Consider the following 12522-nt stretch of genomic DNA (forward strand, 5'->3'; position numbering starts at 1 on the left):
GAAAGCCCTTATTGTCGAACCCAGAGCAAAGACGGATCCCGTGTTGGTGTTCTGGCATGATGTGGTTCATTCAGGACTTGTTTACTTGTGTAAAAAGATTATTAATTAGGTTTATAAAGGATTAAACTGTCGTTTATTTTCTCCCTTTAAGATGTAATGAATTTGTGCGTGTGGATTTTTGTGTGCGATTGTGACCTACTGACCTTGACTTCCTCAGCAGGGCACCGCATGCACTATTGACCAAACAATAGAGGAGATGAGAAATCCTGATTGGAGAGGAGCCCTGACCTTGAAAACACACATGCACACATGCTTCAGGCGCTGAGGTTATCTGAGGTCACGCTCTGTTGTAAAGTATGTGTGAGGAGTTCACTCCCTCTCTAACCTGATCTGAAGCAGCCTGACACCGTCCAGCGATGAATCTCTCAGATCAATCATAACAGCAGCGCTGCGTAACTCTCGTTCAGATGTGAAGTCATGGGATATGAGATATAACTATGCCTGGAGTGTGTGTCTGCGCGTACATGTGATTATGAGGCTGTGGCAGAGATATGGGGTCAGGTTGTTTAATCTATATTACATCACATGTATTGAACTCTTGTGTTTAACCCTTAAATGGTTTTTGTATCCTGAGGAAGACAGATATTGGAGAGCCTGGGGGAGGAACAGTGAGTGAGAGAAAAATAATATACTTGGAATAAATACTCTGGTATAAACACTCCATTTTTACCTAAACATAAAATAACAAGATATACTATGAAATTAAATACGAAAAGCAATAATTTGAAGATTATTTACATCCTATTTGTAGTGGTAATAGCAAATAATTTTCTATGGTATTTTATGGATAAAAAAGGCCAAAATACATATGTGAAGACAATGAATTGAATATATTATATCTTGCAGCCTGTGCCATAGCAAATTATTATTATTATTTTATTATTATTATTTATTGTTTTTTTGATAGCCTTAAATTTGTCAAGGATTACTTGAAGGGATTGATCACCAAAAAATATATAATTCTACTCACCACAAACGCTTTTCATATGCTATCATATACCTTCAGAATACTTAAAATATAGTGCATGAGTCATATGGACCAAATTTTAGGCACTCTTGGAGTTTGACAAGACCATGGTTGACATAAACAGCTAAATCTCCTTTTGTGCTCACCTGAAGAAAAAAAAAAACTTGGTTTGAGTGAATTGGAGAAAGGAAAAGAATTTTAATTTTTGTGTGAATCACTTCTTTAAATAATAAAGTCATTGTCTTTTCTTGTTTGCACAGTTAAGTAGAACTTAAAAAACAGTTTATTTCAACACCATGGTCATTTTAAATATTGTCATATGCCATAAACAAATTACCTACAGTAAGACACATCGCAAAAATAAAAAAATAATGTAATTTACACAGTGAAACATAAATGCTTGATTAAAAATGTAACTTCAAAAGAGAATTCTACGTAAATAATCCTAAAGCATGCACAATCTCATGTACAAATAATATAAATATTTACATACATTCAACATGAATGCAGTTGTATTCTTGGTTAAAATGAAAGCGCAAAAATTACATTTTGAATTTTGTTTTGAACATTGTTTATAGATTTACAGGAATATAATTTTAGTATACCATACCTTGCCCAAAGGGACTTTAACAAAACAGATTCTGACGTATTTTCAAGATCAGTCAAGATGACTGGTGTTCAAGTGGGTATTTTTGCCAAAAGCTCATTTTTAAATGGTAAAGAATCTGTGCGTCACTTTTTTTAAGGGACTGGGCCAAACAAAAACAAGATTAATGTTTAATTTCACTGATATTTCTGAAAGATTTTTTGCTTGACTGGTCAAGAGATGATTAAGTTCTGTCTTTGTATTTAGTTTAGAGTTCATTTAATCCACACCCAGAGGCTCCATGGGCATTGTGACCCATCTAACCTCACACTCGATTCCAGGCTTCATTGGTTCCTCTAGTGGTGGCGTCGGTTCCTGCTCTTGCGGAGCTCTTGAACGTGCTTCCATTTCCCCTTCTGTTTTTGCTTCTTCTCTTTGTGCCAGAGCGTTTCGCAGTACTCATCCAGAGAGCGCACGGGGCCGTTCAACATGCGCAAGTAGTCCTTATAGCGCTGGCGAGGTTCGGTCACGGACGGATTTTCTGATGATTCCCGTGTAGCAGGTTGGTGTGCTTGGATCTGACCGCGGTCCAGGACGTGAAGAGAGAGGTGGAGGAGGGTACGGGTGAAGCTGTGCTCCTGGGAGGTGCAGAAGTATGAACCTGCGTCGCTACGCTGGAGCCAACGAATCAGCAAACCTCGCTCGGTTATCAGCACACGCTCGTCCGGTTTGATCTGCAACAAATGCACAGAATTACTGATTCTTTCATAAAAATCAACCATATCAACAAATACTTTCTTGGACACACACAGCAGCTTAATCACAGACAAAATGAATTTATGTGTCACTTGCTGGGTTTATTCTCATAAATCATTCTGCCCAGGAGCCCACAGCAAGACTCCTTCAAGGTCAGAGATCAGTCTTTAACCTCTGCGCTCCATTTCCTGCTGACCTCACATTACACCATCTGACTGATCATTAGAATCTTATTAGACAAATGAGACAAGCTGCCCACATGTTAATGCTAATAAGGGAGAAGGACAGAAGAAAAAAGGGGCAGAGTAGTGTTATGCCCTTGGTCTTGTGATTTCAGGGTCTACTTTCAACTTAAAAGTGTTTGCATGATCTATTGCACTGATCTATATCCAAGGTGTCCATCTTTCTGGTGACCTCTGACATAGGAAGTGCTCTGTGTTCAGTGCATACAAACCTGTTTGTGAAATCTGAGAAAGAGCACAGAAAAAGTAGCTCAGGCTGTGGGTAGCGTCAAGCTGAAAGTTCGTTGTCATAACAAACAATAAAAATTGACAATTTTGTCTCGTTCCCTATTCTCAGGGAACCATGTTTACATATGTAACCTGAGACGCTTTCCATCTCTTCACCTCCCTTCCCTTCCTTAATTTTTTTTCCTGTTATCTCTGTGTTTTTGAGCCTGCTGATTTCTCCTGCTAGTCACGCTGTTGTCGTGGACTAAATCAATACAGCTGTGCAGTACAAAGAGGAGGGAAAGAAAGCTTCAAAGACACTGAATCCATGTAAAACGCACACAAACCGCTTACCACTGCATTGATTTATGCTAATCTCTCTGCCATCTAAAGGACGCTTCAAGGAAATGCAATAGTCATGATTGCACTAAACAACTCTTTATATTTGCATTTTAAATTTGGAGTGTGACTTTTAAGTGATACCTTGCAGAAACGTGTCAGGAATGAGAGGAAATAGGGCGGTTTCACACTGTCTGCAGCACCTGTGACAGCTGGAACTAAAACATAAAGGCTAAGGGCACATGAGTGTCAAGATGAAACGCGTGTGTATGTCATGGAGATGTTCTGGTGCGTGGGTGTGTTTTAAGTGAATGTGTGTGTCTGTGTTTCGTATCTTGGCAGTATATCACGGCGTGTAACTCCCGCTGAAGGTTTTACTGGGGGGCAGGAGGAAACTGGCCTCTGATCACAGACGCAGGTTTAAGCGCAGCATCGGTCTCAGTGCCGGGTCAAAGGCATTAAAACCACGATACGAGGCCTCTGTCTGTCTGCGGCCCCTCCGCACACTGCTGGGTCTGCCTGTGGGTTTTGAGAAAAAGAGAGAAGGTCTGGAACCTTCAGCACAGGATCTGTCTCACATCTCAAATACGAGCTGGCCTGCCGGTGACCCACAGTCCTATGGGAAATTATATTTAGTTGTAAAAAGGGGGTAGTGAAAAGCGTGGAAAAAATGGGTAGAGGGATGGAGGAAAAAAGAGGGAGAGAAGGCATGAAGGAGCGAGAAAAGTCCTGTTTAGAATTGTGAGTCAATAACAGGTTCTTATTCAGATTTTTAAAATAATACCGGTAAGATTTTATTGACGTTTGGTTCTGTTAATTGTTCCAGAATGTCAGCATGTCATAAGAAAATATGCTGTGTACTTAATGTGTTTAAACTTTAGACTAAAACTTTGCTGTTGTCATGTCATGATTTGGATTTTATTTGAAATATCACATTTTCAAAATGTAATCATTCAAATGACTTAGAGAATTAGCATACAGTAAATCTGTTAAATGTGAAAATCAAATTGAATAAGTTGAACATGGTTCAAATATGGCTATATCAAGCAAGATTAATTTTGTTAAAAAATATGAGATTGGTTTGCATAATAATTTTGATTTGTTGATGATAAATATATAAACCTAGTTAAAGCATATTTAATATGCATTCAGGTTATTAGCACTATGACTTCAAGTCATACAGACTGTGTCAAAGCAGCTTTACAGTATTAAACAGGAAAATAGTGTGTGACAATGCAAAAGGACAACAGTAAACAATTTTCAATTAAACTTACTCTTTCTTGTTTGATTTATGCAATTAAAACCCATAAATCTTAAACATAGGCCTAATTATTTTTAAGTGTGTATCACCTTTGCATGCCTTTAGATGTAAAAAAAAAATCAATCAAAGTAAGTTTAGGCAATTTTTTTAAGAATTATGTAACAAGTTAATTGTTTTTATAGAATAAAATTGAATTGGAACCAGAATAAATGATTTATTTACAATTCCCATCCCATAGTTCTCTTGTTGTGTTCTCAGCTATGTGGGATATGAAGGGTCCATTCTGTTATTGCAACCAGATATCTGTTCACTCTGATTCGATAAACATTCACACAAACACCCAAGTGCTGTTTTCTCTTCTATCATTCATTGTTGTCTTTTACGAGGTGAAGTATGGGCTGATATTTTAAGATTGCGCCACACGTGTGAGATTGTGCGTGTGTTGCAGGTGTTTTGCGCAGCTGTGTGGTAGGGAGTCATTTTGTGCTGTGGGAAATACAGGAGAAAGAAAGGAGAAGAAGAAAAGCAGGAAGGGAAACTAAGACAAAACTACTGCATCATAGCAGGACTAATGTTTACTTGAGACGTGGGACTGCAGGATATTTCTAAAAACAGGAAACGGCAAGTTTTTTCTTGAATTGCATCTACCCTGTGACATTTGTGCTGAGATTTGACCTTCTGCTGTTATGCCTCCCCATACGTGTCTTCAATTCTCTCTCACACACACACTCACATAGTCCTGTTGGGATTAATTGTTGAGGAGATGGATCAATAAAAGGATATGCTGATCTACCACTACAGAGTCAGGTCTTGGCCCCCGTCTATTCATCACAGCTAATAAAAGACAAGAGACACCCACGACACAAGGTTAAAATGACCTCTGTATCCGCACTATGAACTTTCCACTTCACACATAGCTCCATTACTACTCATTGAAAGGACTGCTGTTCACAAATGCTGCATAAATCTGTGTTTTAGAAGATAGCACAAATAAACTTCCTTCAGGCAGTATAAAGGGACAGAGATATCTGAAAGACGAATGTATTTGTATGTGTTTCTAAAGTATGCATGTCACCCAGGTGCGTGACTCCCAATCGACAGCAGTGAAGATGAGATGAGATTAAATGCGTAGGAGTAAAACATTGAATAAGAGAGATGAATCCACCAGTGAAGGTCACTTCTTGACTGCTGTGCTCTGTATCTCTGTTTGTGTTCCCTCAGTTTCTGAGCCTCAGGCCATTTTCACGATTACCAGCAGAACTGTTCCAATTCTCTGTTTTTTTGTTATAACACATTGTTTAGTAAGACGATCTTCAGAATTATGCAACATCTATTTTTCCTAGGCATCAGGGGGTTCAGAGTAACTGTAAATCAGCTTCTAGAGTGTGTCCAATCATAAAAAGCCTGTGATGTTGAAAAGATATTGTTATGAAAGAGAAACTATGACTGGAATACGCCCAGGCTATACTTTATACATTTATGCTAAGTGATGTTTAAAACACTGCCAAACAAAACAGTCATTTTTAACTCCATTTTATGGTACAACAATTCATTTTAGTGACTTTTTAGTAGTTTTGTTAATATGGTTCATGGAAACAAAATAATTGATCAAATAAACAATTCACCAACTAATTTTATTCTTTGCATCCGATCTAAAGTAAAATAGTGAAATATATAAACAATAAATACTTATGAAATATTTACTTTTGTAGTGTAACTAAATACTTACTAACTGTCCAAAGAAAGAAAGAAAGTCATGACGTATTGTCAAGTATGGTGACCCATACTCGAAATTGGTGCTCTGCGTTTAACCCATCCAAGTGCACACACACAGCAGTGAGTAGTGAACAAATGCACACACACACACACACACAGAGACCGTGAACACACACCCGGAGCAGTGGGCAGCCATGCTGCGGCGCCCGGGGAGCAATTGGGGGTTCGGTGCCTTGCTCAAGGGCACCTCAGTCGTGGTATTGAGGGTGGAGAGAGCGTTGTACATTCACTCCCCCCACCTACAATCCCTGCCGGCCGGGGACTCGAACCCGCAACCTTTCGATTACGAGTCCGACTCTCTAACCATTAGCCCAAAGAAAGAGAGGGCTATGAAAGTGTGTGACCAACACACACACAAAGGCACAAACTGAGACAATGCATGTTGATTATACCTCTTGACGGTGGTCCGCTCCTGGCTTCAGTATGAACCAGCGGATCAAGGCCTGCTGGGATTTTGAAACACACTCAAGAAAAGAGGAGTTACTCTCTACTCCATACAACACCTTCTCCTCGACATTTCTCCCTAACACTGCCAAAGATAGAGAGAGAGAGTGATCAGCATATCAGAAAGACAGTAAAGGTATTTTTTGGGTTAGTGTTGAGATCCATTAGGTGAGCCCCACAGGACAATGCAGCATCTTAAAACAAAACAGAGCTTTTAGTGCTTTTATGCTCCATATGCGCACACACACATATACACCCTCATATGCCTCCTTACCATCCTCTGTGTCCCAGCAATGGCTGGATGGGTCTCCATGTTTGATATCCTGCCTTCTGGCCCTCCTGTAAGTACAAGTAAAAAGCCTTGTTTAGATTCAGATTAATTTCATTACATTTTAGACTTCTTAAACTACAAAAATATTTAAAAAGCTGCTGATCAAATTAGGCAAATACAGCTAGAGTTTTTAATATTGTTCAGCATCCATTCATTAATATTCAAACATAACTGGTCAGTAAGTATTTGTATAATGGATATGCATTCTTCTTGTTATGCCAAGCTATAAAATATTTTATTGGGTAGAAATTGTGTGTGAAAAATATTTTTAAAATCCTTATTGAGAAAATCACAAACTACTGGAAGAGTGGGTCATGGGGTCTATGAACATTGTTGTAGACAATGGAGGGCCTGGAGTCAAAAAGGTTGAGAACTACTAGATATATCAATCATAAATGCAAAATAGCAAGAACAATTAAAACAAAAAATACAAACTGGCTGATCTGAAGTTTAATCTTCAGAACACGAAAACAGTAAGACTGCAGTCATGCTATGTATTTTATTTCATTTTAAACACAAAAGCAGTACCACCATGATTTTTCTAAAAAAATACCCTCAGCTCTTTCTGTAGTACAACAAACTTCAGTGAAGCCACAAAGCGTATTTCAAACAGAGCCATCTGACAGCCAAATAATCTCCAAAACAAACTAAAATTCCTCTCTCTGTGTGTCTCCCTATCTCTCGCTCGCTCTCTGTGCAGGACTGACCTGGCCTCTTTGCGTCAGTGGCGGACCGGAGAGCCAGGGAGAGAAAGGGCAAGAAAACTTCTCTGGCAGCTCACATACATCATCTCAACAACAAAGCAACTTTAATCAATTTGCCTGTCCAGTCCAGTCCCACTACACCCTATGGCACAGGAAAAATCAAATATTTATCATTTTCTTCTCTGTGCTGAATTCCAGGAAAAAACTCACCCTGGAGAAGTAGGTCAGAAAGAGGGCACCACAAAACCCTCTCTCTCTTATAACTTTCTGCTATGTCAAAAACCTCAGAGCACCAACTGCACATCTTGGGGATATCGTAGGACACATGTGGCTTTGTGTTTTTGTGTGTGCCGATAAGAAGACAGCTAAACAGAAGTGCTGACTTTGTGAATCAATGTCAAGGCTTTGCATTGACTCTTTGGGACAATGGCTTTATCGGTTCATGTGTGTGTGTGTGTGTTACCTTTTGGAGGCTGGAATGTATCTGGAGCACTGGGTGCCGTCCCAAGCGCAGTAGGGGTCTCTAGCCAGGCAGCATTCTGCACAGCCCTGGCCATAAATATGGCACCTGTGAAGGGACACCTGCACCAACCCGTCGCTTCCTCCAACAAACAGCTGCTGCTACACACACAAACACATATACACAAAGTACTAAACCAGGTGCAATGACAAAAAAAAAGTGCTTACTGGAGCAACCTCTCTACCAGAGTTATCAATCAGCATAATTTGTCTTTTTGGTCAAACAAACTCTAAAAAGAAGAATGTGTACCCGTGACTCAGAGAAATAAGAAAACAACAATAAGCACAATAAAAGTTGTGGTGCTATTGCTTTTCTCTCAGCATGAGTCTGAAAAAAATCAGGCAGTCACAGCAGAGCTTCCCGTAAAACACAAATGCTGTTCAGGAACTTATTTGAAACCATTTAATGATTTCAAGTGGTAGCATTCACCGTAACGAATTAGAGGCAGCAGTAAAATGCAGATTAGATAATGAGACAAAGTTTCCATCCAACCCCTGTATTATCCATATGATTTCTCATCTGTACTCCATTATCCTCTGCTATTAAAAAGACAAAGGCCTTTAAAAAAGTAATAATTGTGGATAGAACTGATCAAGTGGCCAGCTGATGTATTCATAAGGTTCTATCTTTGTGCAGAGGAAAGAAGGATAAAAGCTTTTGGGTGAACTGCAAACTTAACCATGAACTCCAAAAGATAATAAGAGATAATTGGACAAACGGGAGTGTAAAGGAAAAATGAAAGGAATGGCCAAAAAACAGGAAAAACAGACTTATCTGTGAGACTCTGATAAAACAGCACAAACAATGGAGGCCATAACACATCTGTTATGAGACTGAGGCTTGAGTTTGATTTTCTTAAATATAACAAACAGTCCTGTAGAATGTCTAAAACAGCTGGCTGATGAACGCCGTCAGTCAATTCTTGAGGAAATCATTTAAGAAATTAATAATTTTCTTTCTTTATTTCCCAAGCTAAATATTTAGTTTACTAGAACCAAGTTTGAACTTCTGTTCTTACCTGCTTTGAGGAGATTTCGATGTTGAGGATGGGTGAGGGACTCTGGATAAATGAATGCACCAATATTGTTAGAAGGTGAAGTTTTTGATTATTAGTGTTTGTTTATTGTTTTTATTCATGTGTTGTTTTTCATTCATCCTCTTTGCAACATTTACCCTGAACACCTGAAGCTCCTCTAAGATGATCTCCTCTGTGGACCAGTTTTCTTGAGTGATGCTGACAACCTTCAAAACGGATCCAATATCTGTACAGACACACGCACACATTTTTGTATCTTAAGCTGTACTGCCATCTGTTGGTTGTTTTACAAGAAAAATGTTCTTGTACGTTTTACAAGAAAATACATTTTCAGTTTTTCTGCTTCAAAACTTCAAGTTTAATTCAGTGTGTTACAATGTGTAATTATTTGTGAAAACTGTTTCTACAACAGTATTTTTTTCAGTGTACAGATTTTAAAATATATCAAACCTTTAATGCATTTTGGACAGCACAGTTATGTATAACAAGGAAAATGCTGTCTTTGTAGTCACTTCACTAGATCATTAAAACTTTTTAAAATACTAAAATATAATATGCATCCTATTTTCTTAATTGGTGCAAAATGCAACATTACATCTAATTGTTACATATTTTTGTGTTGTCTTTTTTACCTGTGCCCAAGAACATAACAGCATACTGTCCATCCTCAGCTGCCACGCGGTCCACTACAATCTGAGTAAGCCGATACTCCGTATTGATACGAGTGAAAATTGGCCGGCCCGTCATTGGGTGCACAGAGCGATACATTAGCGGGTGCAGCCGTATAAAACTAATGACTTCATCTGGAAAGTCTTTTGTCGTTTTTATATGAGGATCATATGTCCGACTGGGGCACTGCGAAAGACAAATAAGATTTACAGACAGTTACACATTTTTAAATTATAACAGCAAAAAATCCTGGAAGTAATTACAAAAATGCACTCATGTTAAGTAATATATCTGCCTTTGGCATTATCATAAATTATGTGTTTGTGTGAACCAGGAACATCCAATCATGCTCCAGTATGGCCAGTGTCCTTCAGAGTTTAGCTCCAACACACAATGCCTGGGAGTTTTTGGTGAGTCTGAAGATCTTTATTAGCTGGCTCAGGTGTGTTTAATTAGGGTTGGAGCTAAACTCTGCAGGACAGTGGCCTTTCAGGACCAGGTTTGGACACCCCTGGTGTAAACAGTATTTTGAATCACAGTAAGTAAAGTATTAGGTATATATAGTATTATGTCTCCCTCTAGTGGTAATGTATAAAACTCCTCACTTAAAGTGTCAGTGACTAAAAGTGAGACAAAAAACGGCCCTGATAGAGTGTTACTAACAGTGCCTGGTCTTGGGTAGGGGATTCTGCCTTCATATTCCACCCAGCGATGTTCCGGTCCCTCTTTATGAGCATACGGTCCATTAAACACAGCACGGATGTCTTCCATGTTGTAGACACATACAGCTGAACCTTTAAAGATAGAACTGACCCCAAAAAATATGTTGAAAACAAAACAACATGAATGCAACAGTAAAAGAAAGGGCATTACAAATGGGCAACTTTGTACAAATAACCATGTTTTTAATTGCAATATTAATCTATAAAATGTATTTAAAATCATTTTATACCAAATCAACATTTCACAATGGATGTCAAGCTATGGTACTCAGACCAAAAGCAATGAAATATTGACATTCTCACTGTAGGAGCTGCGTCTCACCTGGTGGTGGTGAACACTCCGTACACCATTGGATTTCTTTCATCTCTGCTAGGGAGGAGAAAGATGTCCTCTGTAACACACACACACACGAAACTCAAAATTAAAAATAAAAAAAAATTCACAATAAACATATTTTTAAATGCTAAGAAGAATGATAACTGAAATTTGTGTTTGTGAGAGGGAGCAGGAACACAAGACATATCACTCACGGAGCTCATCAAAGTGCGTGTCCACTCCATCAGGTCCAGGAACGGAGCACACAAGTCTTGCTTTGAGGAATGTCGTCCACTTGTTGGTAAGACTTCTCAAACCTCCAACGTCATTCTGTATGCATACACAAGAGCATAGAGGGTCTCTTAATTCTGTCATGCTAAAAGCACATTTATCATTTAAATCCTAAATTTTATAGTATTTATAATAAGAGTGAAAAACGTACTCGGTTACTTACGTAACCTCGGTTCCCTGAGATACGGGAACGAGTACCGCGTCACTAAACACTTATGGGGAAAAACAGAATGGGCGGGGCCATCTGGCTATATAAGCGGGCGCTTCGCCATAGGAAATCAGGCCAATTCGACTGAAGTGATGACCTGAGTCGTGCAGGGGAATGGCATGGCACGGTACACAGTACTCGTTCCCATATCCCAGGGAACCGAGGTTATGTAAGTAACCGAGTACGTTCCCTTTTGATACTTCATTCATACTGCATCGCTAGACGCTTGTGGGGAACAAATACAATCCCGCCATGCCATGAAGAGGAACAACTGATACAAACTGGTCTTGAGCAATAAAGGCTCAGAGGAACCAATTATGAGCAGGAAGAATCCTGCAGGAGGCAAAAGGGCTGAGCTCATAGAGGTCAGCCCGGCCTGGATAATCGTTCCAATGGTCATAAGTACAGCCTCAGCACTAAAAATAGGGCCAAGAGCGTGCTTGAAGAATAATTGTGTGCCACGTAAGGAGATAGAACCCGGGCCTGTAAGGCCAGAAAATCCAAGTTATAGAAACTGGCAATGTGGACAGCGAGGCCCAGCCGGCCGCTGCACAAATGTCTGCCATGGACACACCACTAGACCATGCCCAGGAAGAGTGAACGCCTCTTGTGGAATGGGCTCTCAATCCAATGGGGCTCTGGAGGCCCAGGGAGGAGTATGCTAGTGCAATATCGTCAACTAGCCATCGAGATATCCTCTGCTTTGTGACCGGAGACCCTTTGGTGCGACCGCCAAAGCAGACAAAGAATTGTTCCGATTGCCTAAAGGGTGCAGAACGCTCGATGTAAGTTCTCAATGCCCTGACCGGGCAGAGAAGGTTAAACTCCTGGTCCTCCTCAGAAGGGAGAAGCGGAGAGTGTGTAATAACCTGGGCCCTAAACGTTTAGAGCACCTTAGGGACATAACCATGTCTTGGCTTTGGGACGACCTTAGAGTCGTTAGGCCCAAACTCAATCGTTCATTTTTGGCGACAAGGAAATAACGACTGTAGAAACCTGACTCGCTCTGAGCTGGAGAAACTGTCTTTACAGCCCCTTTTGCCAGCAAATTCTTTACCTCGGCTCGCAGAACGTGAGCGTTGCTGCT

At 39.8% G+C, this 12522-nt stretch overlaps 1 protein-coding gene across 1 annotated transcript in view; it reads right to left on the reverse strand.

Moving 5' to 3' along the window:
- Window positions 1–962: 962 nt before the first annotated feature.
- The window catches only part of LOC306842599 (semaphorin-3D), a 39771-nt gene continuing 28211 nt past the window's right edge, over window positions 963–12522 (reverse strand). Inside the window, exons 9-18 of the mRNA XM_079373554.1 lie at window positions 11152–11266; window positions 10943–11012; window positions 10562–10706; window positions 9862–10084; window positions 9367–9455; window positions 9212–9253; window positions 8137–8294; window positions 6913–6977; window positions 6587–6723; window positions 963–2347 (exon numbers count right to left, since the gene is read on the reverse strand). Coding sequence (XP_079229680.1) covers window positions 1970–2347; window positions 6587–6723; window positions 6913–6977; window positions 8137–8294; window positions 9212–9253; window positions 9367–9455; window positions 9862–10084; window positions 10562–10706; window positions 10943–11012; window positions 11152–11266 — 1422 coding nt within the window. The 3' untranslated portion in view covers window positions 963–1969. The remainder of the gene's footprint in view (window positions 2348–6586; window positions 6724–6912; window positions 6978–8136; window positions 8295–9211; window positions 9254–9366; window positions 9456–9861; window positions 10085–10561; window positions 10707–10942; window positions 11013–11151; window positions 11267–12522) is intronic.

This window comes from Barbus barbus (assembly GCF_936440315.1).
Source record: "Barbus barbus genome assembly, chromosome: 23".
In the NCBI taxonomy this organism is placed as follows: domain Eukaryota; kingdom Metazoa; phylum Chordata; class Actinopteri; order Cypriniformes; family Cyprinidae; genus Barbus; species Barbus barbus.